The sequence below is a fragment of the Bos taurus genome, chromosome 29, assembly GCF_002263795.3.
Source record: "Bos taurus isolate L1 Dominette 01449 registration number 42190680 breed Hereford chromosome 29, ARS-UCD2.0, whole genome shotgun sequence".
Classification (NCBI taxonomy): domain Eukaryota; kingdom Metazoa; phylum Chordata; class Mammalia; order Artiodactyla; family Bovidae; genus Bos; species Bos taurus.
Window position 1 is genome coordinate 27,663,945 of NC_037356.1, and position 22,552 is coordinate 27,686,496.

A 22,552-nucleotide genomic window follows, 5' to 3' on the forward strand; every position below is an offset into this window, starting at 1 on the left:
CAGTGCTAAGGGGAGAGTTCATAGCAATACAGACATACCTCAAGAAACAAGAAAAAAGTCAAATAAATAATCTAACTCTACACCTAAAGCAACTAGAAAAGGAAGAAATGAAGAACCCCAGGGTTAGTAGAAGGAAAGAAATCTTAAAAATTAGGGCAGAAATAAATGAAAAAAAAACAAAAACAAAAACAAAGGAGACCATAGCAAAAATCAACAAAGCCAAAAGCTGGTTCTTTGAAAGGATAAATAAAATTGACAAACCATTAGCCAGACTCATCAAGAAACAAAGGGAGAAAAATCAAATCAACAAAATTAGAAATGAAAATGGAGAGATCACAACAGACAACACAGAAATACAAAGGATCATAAGAGACTACTCTCAACAATTATATGCCAATAAAATGGACAATGTGGAAGAAATGGACAAATTCTTAGAAAAGTACAACTTTCCAAAACTGAGCCAGAAAGAAATAGAAAATCTTAACAGACCCATCACAAGCACGGAAATTGAAACTATAATCAGAAATCTTCCAGGAAATAAAAGCCCAGGTCCAGATGGCTTCACAGCTGAATTCTTTTGTTGTTGTTGTTGTTGTTGATTACTTTTATTTTATTTTATTCTTTTAAATTTTATTTTATTTTTAAACTTTACATAATTGTATTAGTTTTGCCAACAGCTGAATTCTATCAAAAATTTCGAGAAGAGCTGACACCTACCCTACTCAAACTCTTCCAGAAAATTGCAGAGGAAGGTAGACTTCCAAACTCATTCTATGAGGCCACCATCACCCTAATACCAAAACCTGACAAAGATGCCACAAAAAAAGAAAACTACAGGCCAATATCATTGATGAACATAAATGCAAAATCCTTAACAAAATTCTAGCAATCAGAATCCAACAACACATTAAAAAGATCATACACCATGACCAAATGGGCTTTATCCCACGGATGCAAGGATTCTTCAATATCCGCAAATCAATGTAATACACCACATTAACAAACCATACATAAAAATAAACTCAAAATGGATTCAAGATCTAAACGTAAGACCAGAAACTATAAAACTCCTAGAGGAGAACATAGGCAAAACGCTCGCCAAACATACATCACAACAGGATCCTCTATGACCCACCTCCCAGAATATTGGAAATAAAAGCAAAAATAAACAAAGGGGACCTAATTAAAATTAAAAGCTTCTGCACATCAAAGGAAACTATTAGCAAGGTGAAAAGACAGCCTTCAGAATGGGAGAAAATAATAGCAAATGAAGCAACCAACAAACAACTAATCTCAAAAATATACAAGCAACTCCTACAGCTCAACTCCAGAAAAATAAATGACCCAATCAAAAAATGGGCCAAAGAACTAAATAGACATTTCACCAAAGAAGACATACAGATGGCTAACAAACAACACATGAAAAGATGCTCAACATCACTCATTATCAGAGAAATGCAAATCAAAACCACAATGAGGTACTATTTCACGCCAGTCAGAATGGCTGTGATTCAAAAGTCTACAAGCAGTAAATGCTGGAGAGGGTGTGGAGAAAAGGGAACCCTATTACACTGTTGGTGGGAATGCAAGCTAGTCCAGCCACTATGGAGAACAGTGTGGAGATTCCTTTAAAAACTGGAAATAGAACTGCCTTATGACCTAGCAATCCCACTGCTGGGCATACACACTAAGGAAACCAGAATTGAAAGAGACACGTGTACCCCAATGTTCACAGCAGCACTGTTTATAATAGCCAGGACATGGAAGCAACCTAGATGTCCATCAGCAGATGAATGGATAAGAAAGCAGTGGTACATATACACAATGGAGTATTACTCAGCCATTAAAAAGAATACATTTGAATCAGTTCTAATGAGGTGGATGAAACTGGAGCCTATTATACAGGGTGAAGTAAGCCAGAAAGAAAAACACCAATACAGTATACTAACACATATATACGGAATTTAGAAAGATGGTAACAATAACCCTATATATGAGACAGCAAAAGAGACACAGATGTATAGAATAGTCTTTTGGACTCTGTGGAAGAGGGCGAGGGTGGGATGATTTGGGAGAATGGCATTGAAATATGTATAATATCATATATGAAACGAGTCACCAGTCCAGGTTTGATGCATGATACTGGATGCTTGGGGCTGGTGCACTGGGACGACCCAGAGGGATGGCACAGGGAGGGAGGAGGGTTCAGGATGGGGAACAAATGTATACCTGTGGTGGATTCATGTTGATATATGGCAAAACCAATACAATATAAAAAATAAAAAAGAATCCAACAACACATTAAAAAGATCATACAACATGATCAAGTGGGCTTTATCCCAGGGATGCAAGGATTCTTCAATATCCGCAAATCAATCAGTGTAATACACCACATTAACGAATTGAAAAATAAAAGCCATATGATTATCTCAATAGATGCAGAGAAAGCCTTTGATGAAATTCAACATCCATTTATGATAAAAACTCTCAAGAAAGCAGGAATAGAAGGAACATACCTCAACATAATAAAAGCTATATATGAAAAACCCCCAACAAACATTATCCTCAATGGTGAAAAATTGAAAGCATTTCCCCTAAAGTCAGGAACAAGACAAGGGTGCCCACTCTCACTTCTACTATTCAAGATAGTTTTGGAAGTTTTAGCCACAGCAATCAGAGCAGAAAAAGAAATAAAAGGAATCCAAATTGATAAAGAAGAAGTAAAATTCTCACTGTTTGCAGATGACATGATCCTCTACATAGAAAACCCTAAAGACTCCACCAGAAAATCACTAGAGCTAATCTATGAATATAGTAAAGTTGCAGGATATAAAATCAACACACAGAAATCCCTTGCATTCCTATACACTAATAATGAGAAAATAGAAAGAAATTAAGGAAACAATTCCATTCACCATTGCAACGAAAAGAATAAAATACTTAGAAATATATCTACCTAAAGAAACTAAAGACCTATAAATCAGAGCAGATCAGATCAGATCAGTCGCTCAGTCGTGTCCCACTCTTTGCGACCCCATGAATCACAGCATGCCAGGCCTCCCTGTCCATCACCAACTCCCGGAGTTCACTGAGACTCACGTCCATCGAGTCAGTGATGCCATCCAGCCATCTCATCCTCTGTCGTCCCCTTCTCCTTCTGCCTCCAATCCCTCCGAGCATCAGAGCCTTTTCCAATGAGTCAACTCTTAGCGTGAGGTGGCCAAAGTATTGGAGTTTCAGCTTTAGCATCATTCCTTCCAGAGAAATCCCAGGGCTGATCTCCTTCAGAATTGACTGGTTGGATCTCCTTGCAGTCCAAGGGACTCTTAAGAGTCTTCTCCAACACCACAGTTCAAAAGCATCAATTCTTCGGCGCTCAGCCTTCTTCACAGTCCAACTCTCACATCCATACATGACCATAGGAAAAACCATAGCCTTGACTATAAGAACCTTTGTTGGCAAAGTAATGTCTCTGCTTTTGAATATGTTGTCTAGGTTGGTCATAACTTTCCTTCCAAGGAGTAAGCGTCTTTTAATTTCATGGCTGCAGTCACCATCTGTAGTGATTTTGGAGCCTAAAAAATAAAGTCTGACACTGTTTCCACTGTTTCCCCATCTATTTCCCATGAAGTGATGGGACTGGATGCCATGATCTTCGTTTTCTGAATGTTGAGCTTTAAGCCAACTTTTTCACTCTTCACTTTCATCAAGAGGCTTTCCTATAAATTGAAGACTATAAAACACTGATGAAAGAAATCAAAGAGGACACTAATAGATGGAGAAATATACCATGTTCATAGATCGGAAGAATCAACATAGTGAAAATGAGTACACTACCCAAAGCAAGCTATAGATTCAATGCAATCCCTATCAAGCTACCAATGGTATTTTTCACAGCGCTAGAACAAATAATTTCACAATTTGTATGGAAATACAAAAAAACTCGAATAGCCAAAGCAATCTTGAGAAAGAAGAATGGAAATGGAAGAATCAACCTACCTGACTTCAGGCTCTACTGCAAAGCCACAGTCATCAAGACAGTGGCACAAAGACAGAAATATAGATCAATGGAACAAAATAGAAAGCCCAGAGATAAACCCATGCACCTATAGACACCTTATCTTTGACAAAGGAGGCAAGAATATGCAATGGAGAAAAGACAATCTCTTTAACAAGTGGTGCTGGGAAAACTGGTCAACCACTTGTAAAAGAATGAAACTAGAACATCTTCTAACACCATACACAAAAATAAACTCAAAATGGATTAAAGATCTCAACATAAGACCAGAAACTATAAAACTCTTAGAGGAGAACATAGGCAAAACACCCTCTGACATACATCACCGCAGGATCCTCTATGACCCACCTCCCAGAATATTGGAAATAAAAGCAAAAATAAACAAATGGGACCTAATTAAAATTAAAAGCTTCTGCACAACAAAGGAAACTATAAACAAGGTGAAAAGACAGCCTTCAGAATGGGAGAAAATAATAGCAAATGAAGCAACCAACAAACAACTAATCTCAAAAATATACAAGCAACTCCTACAGCTCAACTCCAGAAAAATAAATGACCCAATCAAAAAATGGGCCAAAGAACTAAATAGACATTTTACCAAAGAAGACATACAGATGGCTAACAAACACATGAAAAGATGCTCAACATCACTCATTATCAGAGAAATGCAAATCAAAACCACAATGAGGTACTATTTCACACCAGTCAGAATGGCTGTGATTCAAAAGTCTACAAGTAATAAATGCTGGAGAGAGTGCGGAGAAAAGGGAACCCTCTTACACTGTTGGTGGGAATGCAAGCTAGTCCAGCCACTATGGAGAACAGTGTGGAGATTCCTTAAAAAACTGGAAATAGGACTTCCATATGACCCAGCAATCCCGCTGCTGGGCATACACACCGAGGAAACCAGAAGGGAAAGAGACACGTGTACCCCAATGTTCACAGCAGCACTGTTTATAATAGCCAGGACATGGAAGCAACCTAGATGTCCATCAGCAGATGAATGGATAAGAAAGCAGTGGTACATATACACAATGGAGTATTACTCAGCCATTAAAAAGAATACATTTGAATCAGTTCTAATGAGGTGGATGAAACTGGAGCCTATTATACAGGGTGAAGTAAGCCAGAAAGAAAAACACCAATACAGTATACTAACACATATATACAGAATTTAGAAAGATGGTAACAATAACCCTATATATGAGACAGCAAAAGAGACACAGATGTATAGAACAGTCTTTTGGACTCTGTGGGAGAGGGCGAGGGTGGTATGATTTGGGAGAATGGCATTAAAACATGTATAATATCATATAAGAAATGAATCGCCAGTCCAGGTTCAATGCAGGATATAGGAATCTTGGGCCTGGTGCACTGGGATGACCCAGAGGGATGGTATGGGGAGGGAGGTGGGAGGGGGGTTCAGGATGGGGAACACATGTACACCCATGGAGGGTGCATGTTTATGTATGGCAAAACCAATACAATATTGTAAGAAATAATAATAATAATTTTTTTAAAAAAAAAGAAGCAACAATTAGTAATAAGGGAATAGACATGGGATATTTGAGGGGAAAAGCTCTACTTTCTCACTCTGGCTACTGTAAGCTTTGTGGAAGCTTCTCCTGAACATGTGCATGCCTGCCAGCCATGCAGAAAATATTTACAGTATCCTGTGACACACTATACTGAGGACTTTTAAAGTAGAATATTTAACTAAGAAAAATAATAGTTCAGCATCCTTTTCAGTAATGACAGGGCCAAAATTTTTGTATTCACAAAATATTTGTTTCAAGATGTCATTATCTTGCCAGCTGACCTTTGAGGTTTAGTAACTTAAAATATTTATGGAAGTACACAAAATCGGTAGTGATTTAATTGTTCCCAGGGCTTTAAGCTCTGTTGGCTTAACTTTGTTAAGTATCAAATAACTTTAGCTGGTGTCCTTCCCAGAGAAACCCTGTGATAATGGATTAGGTAGTCATTCCTCAAGGAGATCTTCTCAAACCAGGGACTGAACCCTAGTCTCTTGCACTGGCAGGCAGATTCTTTACCCTCTGAGACATCAGGAAAGCCTGAAACCCTGTGAGCTCTGAATGTTTCTAGGACCTTCCAGAAAGAAGAGGAGAGTAACAGGTAGGGGCTTTAATTATCCATCATTTTACTCTGTAAATTTCATCCTTCTAACTTGAATTCAAATTATTAACTATTTTATTACTTGTAGCTGTTGCCTTCTTTTTACCTGGTTCTAAATGTGACCACGATGTTTTCATCTTCATTTTCCCAAAGCAGTACTAATTTACAGTCATGTACTTTATAGTTTTACCAAAAATTTGAAGACATTTACAGTCCTATACAGAAAGGATACAGTTTCAGAATAAAATGTTTCCCTAAGCCTCATGAACACATGGTCTCTTTTTTGTTGACCATGTGCCTTGCTGATGTCTGTCCTAATGACATGATTCTGGGCTCCTTTCTCACCCAGGTCCTATTCTTTTAATAATAGATACTTTCAAACATCCCAAATTCAGTTTTCTTAATTTTGCAGAAAAAGTAACCTCCTAATTTGAGTCAATCATCTCACCAATATACAAGCCCCAAATGCCTTCCTTTCCCAACCAAAGAAACCAATGAAACTCTTTGCTAAACAAGCAAGCATCAAAAAAAAAAAGGTAACACATGGCATGAGAGAAATTCTGTAATAAATAATAGTCAAGCTACAAGTTAAAAATATTTTCTCAAAGTACAGTCTTACTGAAACGGATAGAACAGAATGAATTTGATATAAGCAGTTTACAAATTAGTAGACTTGAAATTAGAAGGCTAACAATTTAGTCTAAATTTTTTTTTAAAGCTGTGACTTTAAATCATTAACCGTTCTGAACTTCATTTTACTATTGATGAAATAAATACATTTGTATGAAGCACCTGACTTTGATAAAAGTCAGGACTGCTGACCCCACGTGACTTTTGCATAACATCTCAGTGTATAAAAGTAGACCATGGAAAAAAAAGAATTGGGATCAGTTTCTCGAAATACTGGTCTCCCCATGTTGCTCTCTCTCTCACTCTGGCTGAGTCTCCATCTGGAGCGCAGAACCCACCATGCTTACTAATTATGCCTGGGCTTCTAAGATCCGACCGGGGAGGCCTCAGTGTCTCCTCTCCTTCAGGAGAACGGAAGGACGCCTGCGGCCTACATAAGTGGTGCAAACTTCCTGTCTTGAAGTTTTATTGGTCTCCCGCGTAAACCAAGCTACTCAGCCTCTTTTCTCCACTGAATTTTCCTACTGAGCTATCCTCATTCTATTACTCTTTACATCTCTAATTAATATCTAATTGAAGCTATTGTATCCTGATCCTCACCGACGCCGTCCCCGCTTCAAATACCCTGGATCAGCCGGGGCTGGACCCTGGCAAGCTTTGACTATAATTCATTTTACGTCTGTAAATATTTTAAATCTAGCTTTTGGCAAGTATTTTCTTTTTACCTTTGTGCAGTGAAACCAGTACACGCACATCATATAAATATATTTATTTCATCAATAGTAAAATGAAGTTCAGAACGGTTAATGATTTAAAGTCACAGCTTTAAAAAAAAATTTAGACTAAATTGTTAGCCTTCTAATTTCAAGTCTACTAATTTGTAAACTGCTTATATCAAATTCATTCTGTTCTATCCGTTTCAGTAAGACTGTACTTTGAGAAAATATTTTTAACTTGTAGCTTGACTATTATTTATTACAGAATTTCTCTCATGCCATGTGTTACCTTTTTTTTTTTGATGCTTGCTTGTTTAGCAAAGAGTTTCATTGGTTTCTTTGGTTGGGAAAGGAAGGCATTTGGGGCTTGTATATTGGTGAGATGATTGACTCAAATTAGGAGGTTACTTTTTCTGCAAAATTAAGAAAACTGAATTTGGGATGTTTGAAAGTATCTATTATTAAAAGAATAGGTCTAAGGTTTAGTTAAGGAAAGAATTTACTTAGCCTAAGGTCTAACGTGATTAATATCAAAGGTTAATACTTATTTCTTCTATATATTCATTAATGTGTGTAAGGGCAGGGGATATGGAGACTTAGCAACAAACATTGGCTCAACAAATGAAAAACCCTTCACAATACAATTTTTAATCAGCCCACTATACTTATACTAATGGTTTTCTAACCTTTCTAAGGAACCTGTTTTTAGAAGGTTTAAAGCATCTCGTGCCTCTCACGGTTGGGAGGCTGTGAGCAATCACATGTGGCCGGACAAGCCTGTCAGGCAGGCTAGAGAACCTTCAGAGGAGTTTGTAGGTTAAAACACTCTTGTCACGCCCAGGAGTTTTTATTAACTGGAGCTCTAAGTTAACTCCTTCTCCGAAAGAGGTGGTGGGGGACAGCCCCCCGTAAAGTCAGAGGTGTAGGTGAGAGCACAAAGTAGTAAAGTAGGCAGGCTCTGGTTATGGGGGTAGATGCTCGAGGATTTCCAGGGGGACTCCTGAGGCTCGATCCTGCCTTTGCGTATGTCGAGCCTCCTTCCTCATGACCTTTGCCACGGGCCGAGTGCCTCACTCTGGCCCCCAACAAAAGCTGTTTTAGAAACTTCAGTATCTGGCATTTAAAGGAAACATTTTTTCATAGAGAGTGGCTACATGGGAGTAGAAATCAGAGATTAGGATGCATGCTTCTAAAAGTAAGTGGCAGATAAGCACAACTCCAATGAAACAGTGCTACTCTAGTGTTATCTAGGTGATTTTCTTCATTTGTTGCTCATTATATCAGAGGTATCTCAAATTTGAGCACTTGAAGACCATTTTATTTTTCCAGTAAAAACTAAAAGTTTGAAATCACAAAAAAGCACAGATAACATTTCTAATTTAATGTTATTATTTAATAGGAAAAATGGGGGAGGGGTAGGATATTGTGTAAATAGTTAGAAAAAGAAGTTCCAGATAGAAAAATTGGAAGCAAATTATTGAGAAACAGCACATATTTTCCTAATCATTTTATGGGAAAAAAAAGGATAATAAGGCTGAAACTAAAAATATTTAATTAATTTTTAATTAGCACAGAATCTCCTTGTCATATCAATAACTGCATAGAAGCATACTCTCTGATCAAAACCATCTAGGCAGGGTTTTTCTCAGAGCAAGTTTAACATCTTCGTTCCTCAAACTGTAGATTAAGGGGTTCAGCAAAGGAACCATATTAGTGTAAAAAACAGAAGAGATTTTTCCTTCATCCATAGACACAGCAGAAGATGGTTTGAGATACACAAATGAAATTGATCCAAAGAAGAGAGAAACAGCAATGACGTGGGAACTGCAGGTGCCAAAGACTTTGGATCTGCCCTCTTTGGAGCTGATCTGAAGGATGCTGGAGAAGATGAAAACATAAGAGACAAAGATGGTGATACTGGGCACAATGACATTGAACCCTGATGTAATGGAATCTACCAGCTCATTGACGTAGGTGCTTGTGCAGGAGAGCTTGAGCAGAGGCATGATATCACACATATAATGGTTGATGGTGTTTGCCTCACAGAAGGTCAGTCTCAGCATGCATTCAGTGAGAACCATGGCACCAGCAAATGCCATGAAGTATGAACCGAGCATAAGGCTGGAACACACTTTAGGGGTCATGGCAACATTATACAAAAGTGGGTTACAGATGGCCACATAGCGATCATAGGCCATTGAGATCAGCACATAGCATTCGGAAATGACAAAAAAACTGAGAAAATAGAGCTGGGTCATGCACCCCATGTAAGAAATAATATTCTTCTTTGATATTAAGTTAATCAGCATTTTGAGTGTAAACACAGAAGAGTAACACAGATATATGAAGGACAAGTTAAAGAGGAAAAAGTACATGGGCATATATAGGTGTGAACTCAGCCCAATAAGGATTAACAAGCCCAAATTTCCCATCACAGTGACCATATACATTACTAGAAAGAGGAAGAAGAGCGGGAGCTGGAGATCTGGTTGGTCTGTTAATCCCAAAAAAATGAACTGAGTCACAGAAGAGCCATTTCCTGGAGCCATTCTTCTCTAAGTAAATCTGTGAGCACAGGAGAAAAGGTTGACATAGAGGAAAAACAGCTTTTCTCACAGCAATTCTTCTCGCATAGTGATGTATGCACAGGGAATGACTATCTAAAACTTTAGATAGTTTTAACTATCTAAAACTTGACCCATAGAATTTCTTTACCATTACCATGGAGATGCGAGACAAGAGTTTTCCCTTCTAAGGTGTTATAAACTAAGCAGCAAAAAATCACCAAAGTTTAACCTACAGAGTGAAGGGAACAGCTGCCATATGCAAACATAACTGTTGAGGGGAAAAAGGGGGCGGGGGAGGGAAAAGAAGTTTGAACCAGGACGGAATTTTCCTTCTCTCATCTCACCATTTCTTATTCATGCACTTGGACCCACCCCTTACAAGTAAATTGAACCCTGTGAACCAGAGTCCACTAGGCTCCTCTGTCCATGGGGATTCTCCGGGCAAGAATACTGGAGTGGGTTGCCATTCCCTCCTTCAGGGGATCTTCCCAACCCAGGGATGGAACCGCTCTCTCTCGGTCTCCTGCATTGACAGGCAGGTTCTTCACCACTAGTGCCACCTGGGAAGCCCAAAATTGAAGGCAGCAGCCCTCAGAGCCCGATGCTTTTCTCTAATGAAGATTAGATCTGATGGAGTAGGAGTCAAAGAAACTGTCTTATATAAGATCCTTGGTCTCCACCTCAAACAAGGAAAAGACGAATATAAATGGAATTCAGAAACTCACCCTCCATAAGACAGAAAATCCAAATTCTTTCTTCTTATTATTGCTATACCCCTGATCCAGGAAGGTCAACTTCAGATTCATAGGTTTTGGTTTCTTTGATTCTAAGAAAATGCCACCTGCAATTAATCTCTGATATTTCCTGGAAAATATACTCAGAATTATAGATCATCATCTTGAGTATGACTTTTCACTCTATCAAGGAGCAGAAAGCAATAATGGCCTCTATTAATACCATTCTTGCCACGCAGTAAGTCACAAAAGATATATTGTGAGTGCAATGGTATAATGTACTCAGATATAAAAAGGGCAGCAGCTTCCTCAGTCTCTTCCCCCAGGGAACAGTTTCTGGGTGTAATAGGTAACTAAGGGGATTATATTTACACCTAGACCACAATATGTCTTTTGTTCATTATGCAATCAACATTTCATTCAAGTTTTTCCTTCACTGCAGGGATTGTTAACCCTCCAAGGACAAGCCAAAATTGACAACCATTTCCCATTAGCGACACGCAGAAGACCAAGCCCCAGAATCTCCTCCTCTGTATGACCACACTGATTCAAAAACAATTTCTGTACAAATTCCCTTCGTAAGAAACCCAAAACTTAGTTAAAAGGATCCTGCACACAGTTTGAGCATGATACCAGTTATGTTGAAGTTGTTAGAAATTTCAAAATAAACTCTTGCCATATACCTATGGTGATCCAAAACCACATGACTGGAACAAACTTCCCCCAGTTTCCAGATCTTCCTGGGGAGAGAAAGAGATGTACAACATATTCAAAGCCCCAATTTTTCTAGAGGCTGTTGTGAAGACTGGCTTCAGGATAGCCTGTGCCAGAAAGCTGAGGGGACATAAGGTATGGCATAGTTTAGCTGCCTGAGGTGAGAGAAAGAACTGAGATAGCAGTCTGGGCTAGAATTCACCTCCCCTTGGCTTAACACAGCTAGCTGTAGAAAATACTTTTCCTACAGCTTCTCCTTGATTAACGAAAATGTGCTTTGTACATCCAATGACCCGATTTATCTGGGGGCTGCTTGAGGAATTGACTTTAGTCTCCTTTGTTTTAAGAGCCTGATGGGATTCTGCTGCTGCTGCTAAGTCGCTTCAGTCCTGTCTGATTCTGTGCGACCCCATAGACGGCAGCCCACCAGGCTCCCCCGTCCCTGGGATTCTCCAGGCAAGACCACTGGAATGGGTTGCCATTTCCTTCTCCAATGCATGCAGTGAAAAGTGAAAGTGAAGTCGCTCAGTCATGTCTGACTCTTAGCGACCCCATGGACTGCAGCCCACCAGGCTCCTCCGTCCATGGAATTTTCCAGGCAAGAGTACTGGAGTGGGGTGCCCTTGTCAAGTACCTGAGAGCCACTAAAAATAAAGTGGATTGTACTTTTACAAAGTTAAAGAGGTTTGCTTTTTCTAGCCAGGCTTAATGATGTGGGTCTTCTCCAGTACAAAGCCAGTTCATGAGGACTAAAACAGTTTTCTATTTGTCTATATATAGACACAAATGCAGAAAGTCAAGGTAAAATGAAGGAAAGTCCAATTACATTTTTAAAAAAAGTCTTTCCAAAAGAGCCTAAAAAGTGGCCCTAATGAAATGGATACATGATTTACATGACAGAGATTTCATTTAACTGCCATAAAGATGCTCATTGTAGTCACAAAACAATACATGAACAAAGTGAGAATTTTAGTGTTATGAATACCAAGCAGAACATTCTTTATGAATCTTTATGAATCCGAAAAACACAATAACTGAACGGAATAATTCACTAAAAATTCAAAACAGCAGACTAAACAAACTGAGGAAAGGAGTCTAAAATTTGGGGGGAAAAAGAATTGGAAATAATTCAGTAAATGGAGAAAAAATAAAAAAGAATGAAAAATAGTGGGTAAAGTCTAAGGGATTTATGAAAAATGTCACCTGGACCATATAGGCATTATAGAGATTCAGAAGAAGAAAGTGAGAAATGAAGCAAAATGTTTCTTGAAGAAAAATTGGCTGAAAAATCCCTGCATCTGTGCAAGGAAATGTATATCCAGAACCAGGAAGCAAAAAGGATCCCAAAGAAATCAACAGAAAAACACACTTTACAATCAAGTTATAAGAAATCAAAGACAGAATTTTTTTTTTATTGAAGTGTAGTTGATTTACAGTATGTTGTAAGTTTCAGATGCACAATATAGTGATTCAATATTTTTATAGGTTATACTCCATTTAAAGCTATATTAAAATACTGACTGATTCTCTATCCATATATCTTTATTTTATACATACTGATCTGTATCTCTTAATCCCCTCCTTCCTTTACTGTCTGTCACATCTTCCCTCTCCCCACTGATAACCACTACTTTGATCTCAGTATCTGCGAGATTGTTCCTGTCCTATTATATTAACTTTTTCCTTTTTATTTTTTATGTTCCATATATAAGTGGTAACACAATATTGGTAATTCTCTGTCTGCCCTATTTCACTAAAAAATATTCTCTAGGACCAACCACATTATTGCAAATGGCAGGATTTCATTATTTTTATTGGCTGAGTTATATATTATGCATATTAATATATACATATATAGCCCAGCTTTAAAAAATATTATATATGATACTTTGTCATTAAATATATGTGTGTATACATATATATACACATGTGTGTATATATATATATATATATGTATATATACATTTTTGCTGTTATTCGGTCACTAAGGGCATATCTGACTCTTTGCAACCCCATGGGCTGCAACACACCAGGCTTCCTTGTACTTCACTATCTCCCGGAGTTTGCTTAAACTCATGTCCATTGAATCAGTTATGTCATCCAACCATCTCATCCTCTGTCACTCACTTCTTCTCCTGCCCTCAATCTTTTCCAGGATCAGGGTCTTTTCCAATGAGTGGGTTCTTTGTATTGGGTAGCCAAAGTATTGGAGCTTCAGCCTTCCAATGATTACGGGTTGATTTCCTTTAAGATCAACTGGTTTGATCTCCTTGCTGTCCAAGGGACTCTCAAGAGTCTTCTCCATTACCACAATTCAAAAGCATCAATTCCCCTAGATCATTACCATTAAAGCTCATCACTTACTTTAGGTTCTCTTTTGATGTATATTATATGGGTTTGAACAAACTTATAATGACATATATCCACCATTATAGTATAATACTGAGTAGTTTCATTGTCTAAGAATTAATCTGTGCTCTGATCCTTCTCTCCCCTGGCAACTAATGATGTTTTTACTGTCTCCATAGTTTTGCCTTTTTCAAAATGGTATGTAGTTGGAGTCATATAGTAGGTAGCCTTTTCAGATTGACTCTTTCATTTAGTAATATGAATTAAGTTTCCTCCAGTCATTTCATAGCTTGATGGCTCATTTCTTTATAGTGCTGTATAATATAACTGTCTGGATGTGCCACAGTTTATTTATCCACTCACCTTCTGAGGGGTATTTTATTAGCTTCTAGGTTTAAGTGATTATGAATAAATCTGCTATAAAGATCCATGTGCAGGTTTTTATGTGGATGTAAGTTTTCAACTAATTTGGGTAAATTCCAAGAAGTGTAATTTCTGGATCTCATGGTAAAAGTAGGATTAGTTTTGTAAGAAATTGCCAAACTGACTTCCAAAGTGGCTGTACCATTCAGAATTCCCATCATCCATGAATGAGAGTTCCTGTAGTTCCACATTCTCTCCAGGAATTCATGTTGTTTATATTCCAGATTTCAGCCATTCTAATATCATGTACTAGTATCTCGTTTATTAAAAAGTATCTCATTTTATTAAATCATGATTGATTTATAATGTTCTGTTAATTTCTGTTGAATAGCAAAGTGATTCAGTTATACATATCTCTGTATATATATTCTTTTTCATATTCTTTTCCATTATAGTTTATTATAGGATAGCAACTGTAGTTCCCTGAGCTATACAGTAGGGCCTTGTCTATCCATTTCCTATATAATAGATTGCACATGCTAATATCAAACTTTCAATCTATCCATCTCCAACCACCACTCCCTTCCCCTGGCAACCATGAATTTGTTCTTTATATCTGTGTGGTTCTATTTCATTGTTGCTTTCATTTGCATTTTCTTGATGCCATATGATGTTGAGCATCTTTTCACATGCTTATTTGTCAATTGTTTATCTTTTTGGTTAGATATCTGTTAAGGTCTTTGACTCATTTATAAATAACCTTGTTTTCTATTGAATAGCACATGGAACTCTGTTCAATGTTATGTGCCACCAGGATGGGAGGTGGATTAGGGGGAGAATGGGAACATGTATATTTGTGACTGAGTCCCTTGGCCATTCACCTGAAACTACCACAACACTGTTAACCAGCTATACACCAATACAAAACAAAACTTTGAAAAAAATAAAGAAAGCATCAAGTACTTGGAAGGATCTAGAGAATTTTATGGTTAGTGAAATATCTCATATAGAAACATAGAATAAGATACCAGTTATATGGGAATCTAAAATATAAAACAAATAAAGGAAAAAAACTACAGGTGACCAGCAGGGAGAGGGGCAAGATGAGGGTACAGGATTAAGAAATAAAAATTACTATGTATAAGGTAGATAAGCAACAAGGAGTTACTTTATAGCACAGGGAATTATACAATTACCTTGTAATAATTTTATTGGAGTATAATCTGTAAAAACACTGAAACACTATGTTATACACCTGAAAATAATGTTATAAATCAACTATATTTCAATAAAAATGCATTTAAAAATAAATTCCAGCATGCAAAGATGTTTGTAATTAGAAAATTATAATAAAAGAGTCTTGGACAAACCAAAAGGAGTTAATACTATATTTTGAGTGGCCTGATGTAAGATTTCAGGCACAGGAATCAAGGGAGGTAAATAGAACTGGCAAGAGAACATTTAGAATGAAAGACCTATATAGCTATCTACTACTACTACTAAGTCACTTCAGTCGTGTCCAACTCTGTGCGACCCCACAGACAGCAGCCCACCAGGCTCCGCTGTCCCTGGGATTCTCCAGGCAAGAACACCAGAGTGGGTTGCCATTTCCTTCTCCAATGCATGAAAGTGAAAAGTGAAAGTGAAGTCGCTCAGTCGTGTCCGACTCTTCGCGATCCCATGGACTGCAGCCTACCAGGCTCCTCTGTCCATGGGATTTTCCAGGCAAAAGTACTGGAGTGGGTTGCCATTGCCTTCTCCAATATAGCTATCTAATCTTATCTAAATAATTTATTTCCAAAATATTTTGTATACAATATTTACATGATTCTGTGTACTCTTAAAGTATGTCTACCAAGTATTTAATTAAGAAGACTAGCAAGAACTCACAAAGCTATATGTCATCACAGTTTTTAATTATAAATAGGTCTATTTATACAAATAATTTTTCCAGTAAAAAGACAATCAGCAAAATCAATGACAGCACCAAATTCACTCACACTAATTTGACTAAATTCAAAACTTATCTATCTCATAACATTTAGCTAGATTTTTTACAACAAATACACATGGGGGAAAATATAACTATAAGTACTGAATCAACTATGTTGGAAATATTTTATGACCATGGTAGATATTAAGTCAAATGTTTAATTATTTATTAAACCATAAATGAATGTCCAGGGAACATCTAGTAAGTCTGTTATGTTTGATGATAAAAAAGAAAAACAGGTATTTTCAACCTTTATCATATTAACATAATTATCTAAAAATTGAAAATATTCTTATATTTAAAGATGAATTATGATATGATTTTATCTACTAGATAACATTTCCAAATAAAACCATCAAAATTCTAATGTAAATATGTGCTTGTTTGTGGAATGTAATTTTTCTATCAGGTTTTATGAATGAAATATCAATTACTGATCAAAAATTCTCTTTTAACTTATTTTATTGAAGTGTAGTTATGTACAATATTATATGAGTTACAGATGTACAATATAGTGATTCACAATTCTTAGAGATTACATTCCATTTATAGTTATTATAAAAATACTGGTTATATCTCCTGTGTTGTACAATATATCCTTAAAGCTTATTTTATACATAATAGTTTATACCTCTTAATCACCTATCCTTTTATTGTTTCTTCCCACTTCCTTTTCCCCACAGATAAACAAATTTGTTCTCTACATCAATGAGTCTATATCTCTTTTGCTGTATTCACTAATTTTTTACAGTTTTCTGATTTCACATATAAGTAATATCATCTTTATCTTTTTTGCCTGACTTAAATAACTTAGCATAATACCCTCCAAGTCCATTGATGTTGCTGTAAATGGGAATTTTTCATTCTTTTGATGGATGAGTAATATTCCATTGTATATATTTGCCACATCTTATCCCTTCAATCTGTTGATGGAGATTTAGGATACTCCCATATCGTGGCAACTGTAAATAATGCTGCACTGAATTTTGGGGTACAAATATCTTTTGAATTAATGCTTTCATATTTTTAAGATATATATACAGGAGTGGAATTACTGGACATTTGGTATTTCTATTTCTAGTTTTCTGAGATAACTCCACACTGGAAAATTCCCACTTTCAAGCTCATTCAGAAACAACTCTCCAGAAGTTCTCTCTGGCCCTTCACAGTTCTTTCTTTTCTTCCATTTTTTTCACAAGATGAACAGTGGCTGCAAAAACTGTCTCTGCAATTTTAGCTGTGTGATTCTGAGCAAGTCACAGAACTGTTTCCTCAGCAAAAAAAAAAAAAAATCAGATAAGGAGATTTATTTTTTAGACCATTTGTAAAATTCTATAACACATTATTTTCTACCGATTTAAATTTTCCTCTAATAGAGGGAAGGAGTCAAATTTATGAACTAAAAGAGTAAATATCAACAAGACAATGTTTCTGCCAAATACTTTTGTTTTCTTTTGAAAAGTGGGAAACACATCTTTCTTTGCAAAGGGGAAGCCCTCTTACATAGTTAGACAATGAATCCTGACCTTATGTTTGATAACATACTCTGTAGTCAAATATACCACTGTGCACCTTTTAATCACAATTACAATCCACTGATAGGCAAGTTGATAACAATTTCAATTATGTTTATGACAACATATCAATTGACCAATAAACTAAAAACAGGCATTTTTATTGGTGTGGATTGAGAAAGGTAGATAGAATAGTTTAGCTTATTCATTCTCAAGTACCCTCAAGAATAAAAGAATTATGGTTCAACAAATTATTCAATTTCATTACCTTTTTTTTTTATGTGGCACATAAAATACAGAACAGGAGCTATTACTAAAAGAAAATCCAGAAAGTTTTTGGGAATTTTTACATCTTTACCATGTCCACATTTTTGTCATTACTTCTCTGTGTTAATGGAGTGGTAAGTAACGACAGCACTGATACAGGAAAGGGCTCTATGTAATTGAAAGCAAGAAAGAAAAAAAATGGTCAAACAGCATACTACTCTATGGCATACCTTGGATGAGCTGACACACAAGGGAAATAGTAGTGTTATCATCAGATGGGAAAGGTTATTGGTCCCTACTCTCCAAATGCTATGGGATCACTTAGGGCTGAGGATGATTCTCCAGTCAAATAGGCCCACAGTGTTACATTATGTGGCAAGAGAAGAATAGGCATCAGACATTAGACACAAATCCTGTCAAGAAGACATGAGGAAGACAAAGGAAAATGTGAAAAAAGAACAAGCAGGAAAAAAAGAAAGACAACAAAGAAAAGGTGGCCTAAGTGGTTTGGTTCAGTTTGTAATTCTCTTCAGGATTTTCTTCACAGCAATTTTGACATCCTTGTTCCTGAGGCTATATGAGAGGGTTCAGCACGGGTACCACACTGGTGGAAAAGAGTGAGAAAAAGTTTCCCTCTTCCACAAACCCAGAGGATGATGGTTTGACAGTGAGCAGCCCAAATCCATAAAATAGACCAACTGTTGTAATATGGGAAAACAAGTGCTCAAGGCTTTGGACCAACCTTTAGATGATGGTATACGAAGAATATCGGAAAGAATCAAAGTGTAAGAAATAAAGATAATGAGGCTAGATACCATTACAACTGTCCCCACAACAGCAGAAACTAAAATCCTATTGGCATAAATGCTGCTGCAGGTGAGCTGTAGAAGCGGGAAGATGTCACACATGAAATGGTTGATGATGTTGGAATCACAAAAGTTCAGCCTCATCATACACCTTGTGTGGACCGTGGCTCCAGGAAACCCCATCACATATGAACCAGACACCTGAGGGGACACGGCCATTGTGGGCAGCAAGGGCTTACAGATGGCCACATAGCGATCATAGGCCATGGCTGTCAACACACAGCACTCAGAGCTGCAAAAAAGCAGAAGAAAAACAGCTGAGACACACATCCTGTAAAGGAGATAGCATATTCTCAAAAATAAAGCTCATTAGAATTTTGAGGGTAAAGACAGATGAATAATGAAGATAAATAAAAGAGAGATTGAAGACAAAAAAGTACATGGGGGTGTGCAGGTATGAATTTAGACAAATTAGATTCATTAAGCACAAATTGTCCACCATAATGATCATGTAGTTCAGCAGAAACAGGAAAAACAGAGGTAGCTGGAGTTTAGGTTGTTCTGTCAATCCCATAAGGATAAACTCAGTCACAGAGGGCGCATTTTCCATATTCAGTTACTACACAGTCGTGATCTGTAGGAACAGGGGCAGAAACTCAGATTCACAATGGACCTTCATGGACTTTCCCTGTTTCCCGAGTGAGAGCTGGATCTTTTTATAACCACAGGGTTGTCTAAAGAGACTCATCAAAGCATCCAAAATACAAGACTTGTAATGACTATTCCTGCAGATTCCTCATTTTCTTCTTTCTGCCCTTACTCCTCTTGTTTGTCTCTGTGCTTAAAAAATACCAGTAGACTCCCAGTGTCTCTGCACATCATTCTTCCTTCTCTTCAGGCTCTGTTCAGGATCTGGGCTGAAAAGAACAATAAATAGGTGGTGTTCCCCAGAACCCTCAATTTATACAGTCTGAAGTTTGAAAGGAATTGAGACAAAGGTGATTCAACCCTCACCTTCTTTTTCCTCGATGCCTCGCTGACACTGAACCGTAGGACTCCTTCTACCCTGTGATGCTTAGAAGGTCAAAGTTTCTCACAAGGAAGAAAACAGTATCCATCACTGTGGTCATCAGTCTTTGACAAGCTAAGGGAACAGGCCATAATTTTTATATGAAAATTCTCCCAGAAGGTTTTCTTCACTTGCAAGGACAATATGCACCTTTAGTTCAATTCAGTTCAGTCGCTCAGTCATGTCTGACTCTTTGCAACCACATGGACTGCAGAAACCCAGGCCTCCCTGTCCATCACCAACTCCTGGAGTTCACCCAAACTCATGTCCATTGAGTCGGTGATGCCATCCAGCCATCTCATCCTCTGTCGTCCCCTTCTTCTCCTGCCCTCAATCTTTCCCAGTATCAGGGTCTTTTCAAATGAGTCAGCTCTTTGCGTCAGGTGGCCAAAGTATTGGAGTTTCAGCTTCAACATCAGTCCTTCTAATGAACACCCAGGACTGTTCTCCTTTAGGATGGACTGGTTGGATCTCCTTGCAGTCCATGGGACTCTCAAGAGTCTTCTCCAGCACCACAGTTCAAAAGCATCAATTCTTTGGTGCTTAGCCTTCTTCACAGTCCAATTCTCACACCCATACATGACCACTGGAAAAACCATAGCCTTGAATAGATGGACCTTTGTTAGCAAAGTAATGTCTCTGCTATTTAATACACTATCTAGGTTGGTCATAACTTTCCTTCCATGGAGAAAGTGTCCTTTTTTTAATTTATTTATTTTAATTGGAGGCTAATTACTTTACAATATTGTATTGGTTTTGCCATACATGAACATGAATCCGCTACGGGTGTACACGTGTTCCCAATCCTGAATCCCCCAACCCACCTCCCTCCCCATACCGTCCCCACAGGTCATCCCAGTGCACCAGCCCCAAGCATCCTGTATCCTACATCGAACCTGGACTGGTGATTCGTTTCTTATATGATATTATACATGTTTCAAGTGTCTTTTAATTTCATGGCTGCAGGCACAATCTTCAGTGATTTTGGAGCCCAAGAAAAATAAAGTCAGCCACTGTTTCCCCATCTATTTACCATGAAGTATGGGACCAGATGCCATGATCTTAGTTTTCTGAATGTTGAGCTTTAGGCCAACTTTTTCACTCTCCTCTCTCACTTTCAACAAGAAGCTCTTTAGTTCTTCTTCATTTTCTGGCATAAAGGTGGTGTCATCTACATATCCGAGGTGACTGATATTTCTCCCGGCTATCTTGATTCCAGCTTGTGCTTCCTCCAGCCCAGCATTTCTCATGATGTACTCTGCATATAAGTTAAATAAGCAGGGTGACAATATGCAGCTTTGACGTATTCCTTTTCTTATTTGGAACCAGTCTGTTGTTCCATGTCCAGTTCTAACTGTTGCTTCCTGGCCTGCATACAGGTTTCTCAAGAGGCAGGTCAGGTGGTCTGGTATTCCCATCTCTTGAAGAATTTTCCACAGTTTATTGTGATCCACACAGTCAAAGGCTTTGGCATAGTCAATAAAGCAGAAATAGATGTTTTTCTGGAAATCCTGCTTTTTTGATGATCCAGTGGATGTTAGCAATTTGATCTCTGGTTCCTCTGCCTTTTCTAAAACCAGCTTGAACATCAGAAAGTTCACAGTTCACATATTGCTGAAGCCTGGCTTGGAGAAGTTTGAGCATTACTTTACTAGTGTGTGAGATGAGTGCAATTGTGCAGTAGTTTGAGTATTCTTTGGCATTGCCTTTCTTTGGAATTGGAATGAAAACTGACCTTTTCCAGTCCTGTGGCCACTGCTGAGTTTTCCAAATTTGCTGGCATATTGAGTGCAGCACTTTCACAACATCATCTTTCAGGATTTGAAATAGCTCAACTGGAATTCCATCACCTCCACTAGCTTTATTCATAGTGATGCTTCCTAAGGCCCACTTGACTTCACATTCCAGGATGTGTGGCTCTAGGTGAGTGATCACACCATCGTGATTATCTGGGTCATGAAGATCTTTTTTGTACAGTTCTTCTGTGTGTTCTTGCCACCTCTTCTTAATATCTTCTGCTTCTGTTCTTGCATGAATGGTCCCTTGGTATCTCTAATTTCCTTGAAGAGATCTCTAGTCTTTATCATTCTATTATTTTCCTCCATTTCTTTCCACTGATCACTGAGGAAGGCTTTCTTATCTCTCCTTGCTATTCTTTGGAACTCTACATTCAAATGGGTATGTCTGTCCTTTTCTCCTTTGCTTTTCACTTCTTTTCTTTTCACAGCTATTTGTAAGGCCTCCTCAGAAAGCCATTTTGCTTTTTTGCATTTCTTTTTCTTGGACATGGTCTTGCTCCCTGTGTCCTGTACAATGTCATGAACCTCCATCCATAGTTCATCAGGCAATCTATCTATCAGACCTAGGCCCTTAAATCTATTTCTCACTTCTACTGTATAATCATAAGGGATTTGATTTAGGTCATACCTGAATGGTCTAGTGGTTTTCCTTCCTTTCTTCAATTTAAGTCTGAATTTGGCAATAAGGTGTTCATGATCTGAGCCACAGTCAGCTCCTGGTCTTGTTTTTGCTGACTGTATAGAACTTCTCCATCTCTGGCTACAAAGAATATAATCAATCTGATTTCGGTGTTGGCCATCTGGTGATGTCCATGTGTAGAGTCTTCTCTTGTGTTGTTGGAAGAGGGTGTTTGCTATGATCAGTTCATTCTCTTGA

General features: G+C 37.7%; 1 protein-coding gene and 1 pseudogene across 1 annotated transcript; both read right to left on the reverse strand.

Annotated features, from left to right (window-relative positions):
- Positions 1 to 9,119: 9,119 nt before the first annotated feature.
- Positions 9,120 to 10,049, reverse strand: OR8B1AN (olfactory receptor family 8 subfamily B member 1AN). Its single transcript, NM_001390416.1, has one exon. The coding sequence runs from the start codon at positions 10,047 to 10,049 to the stop codon at positions 9,120 to 9,122; it is 930 nt and encodes a 309-aa protein (NP_001377345.1).
- Positions 18,514 to 19,423, reverse strand: OR8C25P (olfactory receptor family 8 subfamily C member 25, pseudogene; annotated as a pseudogene).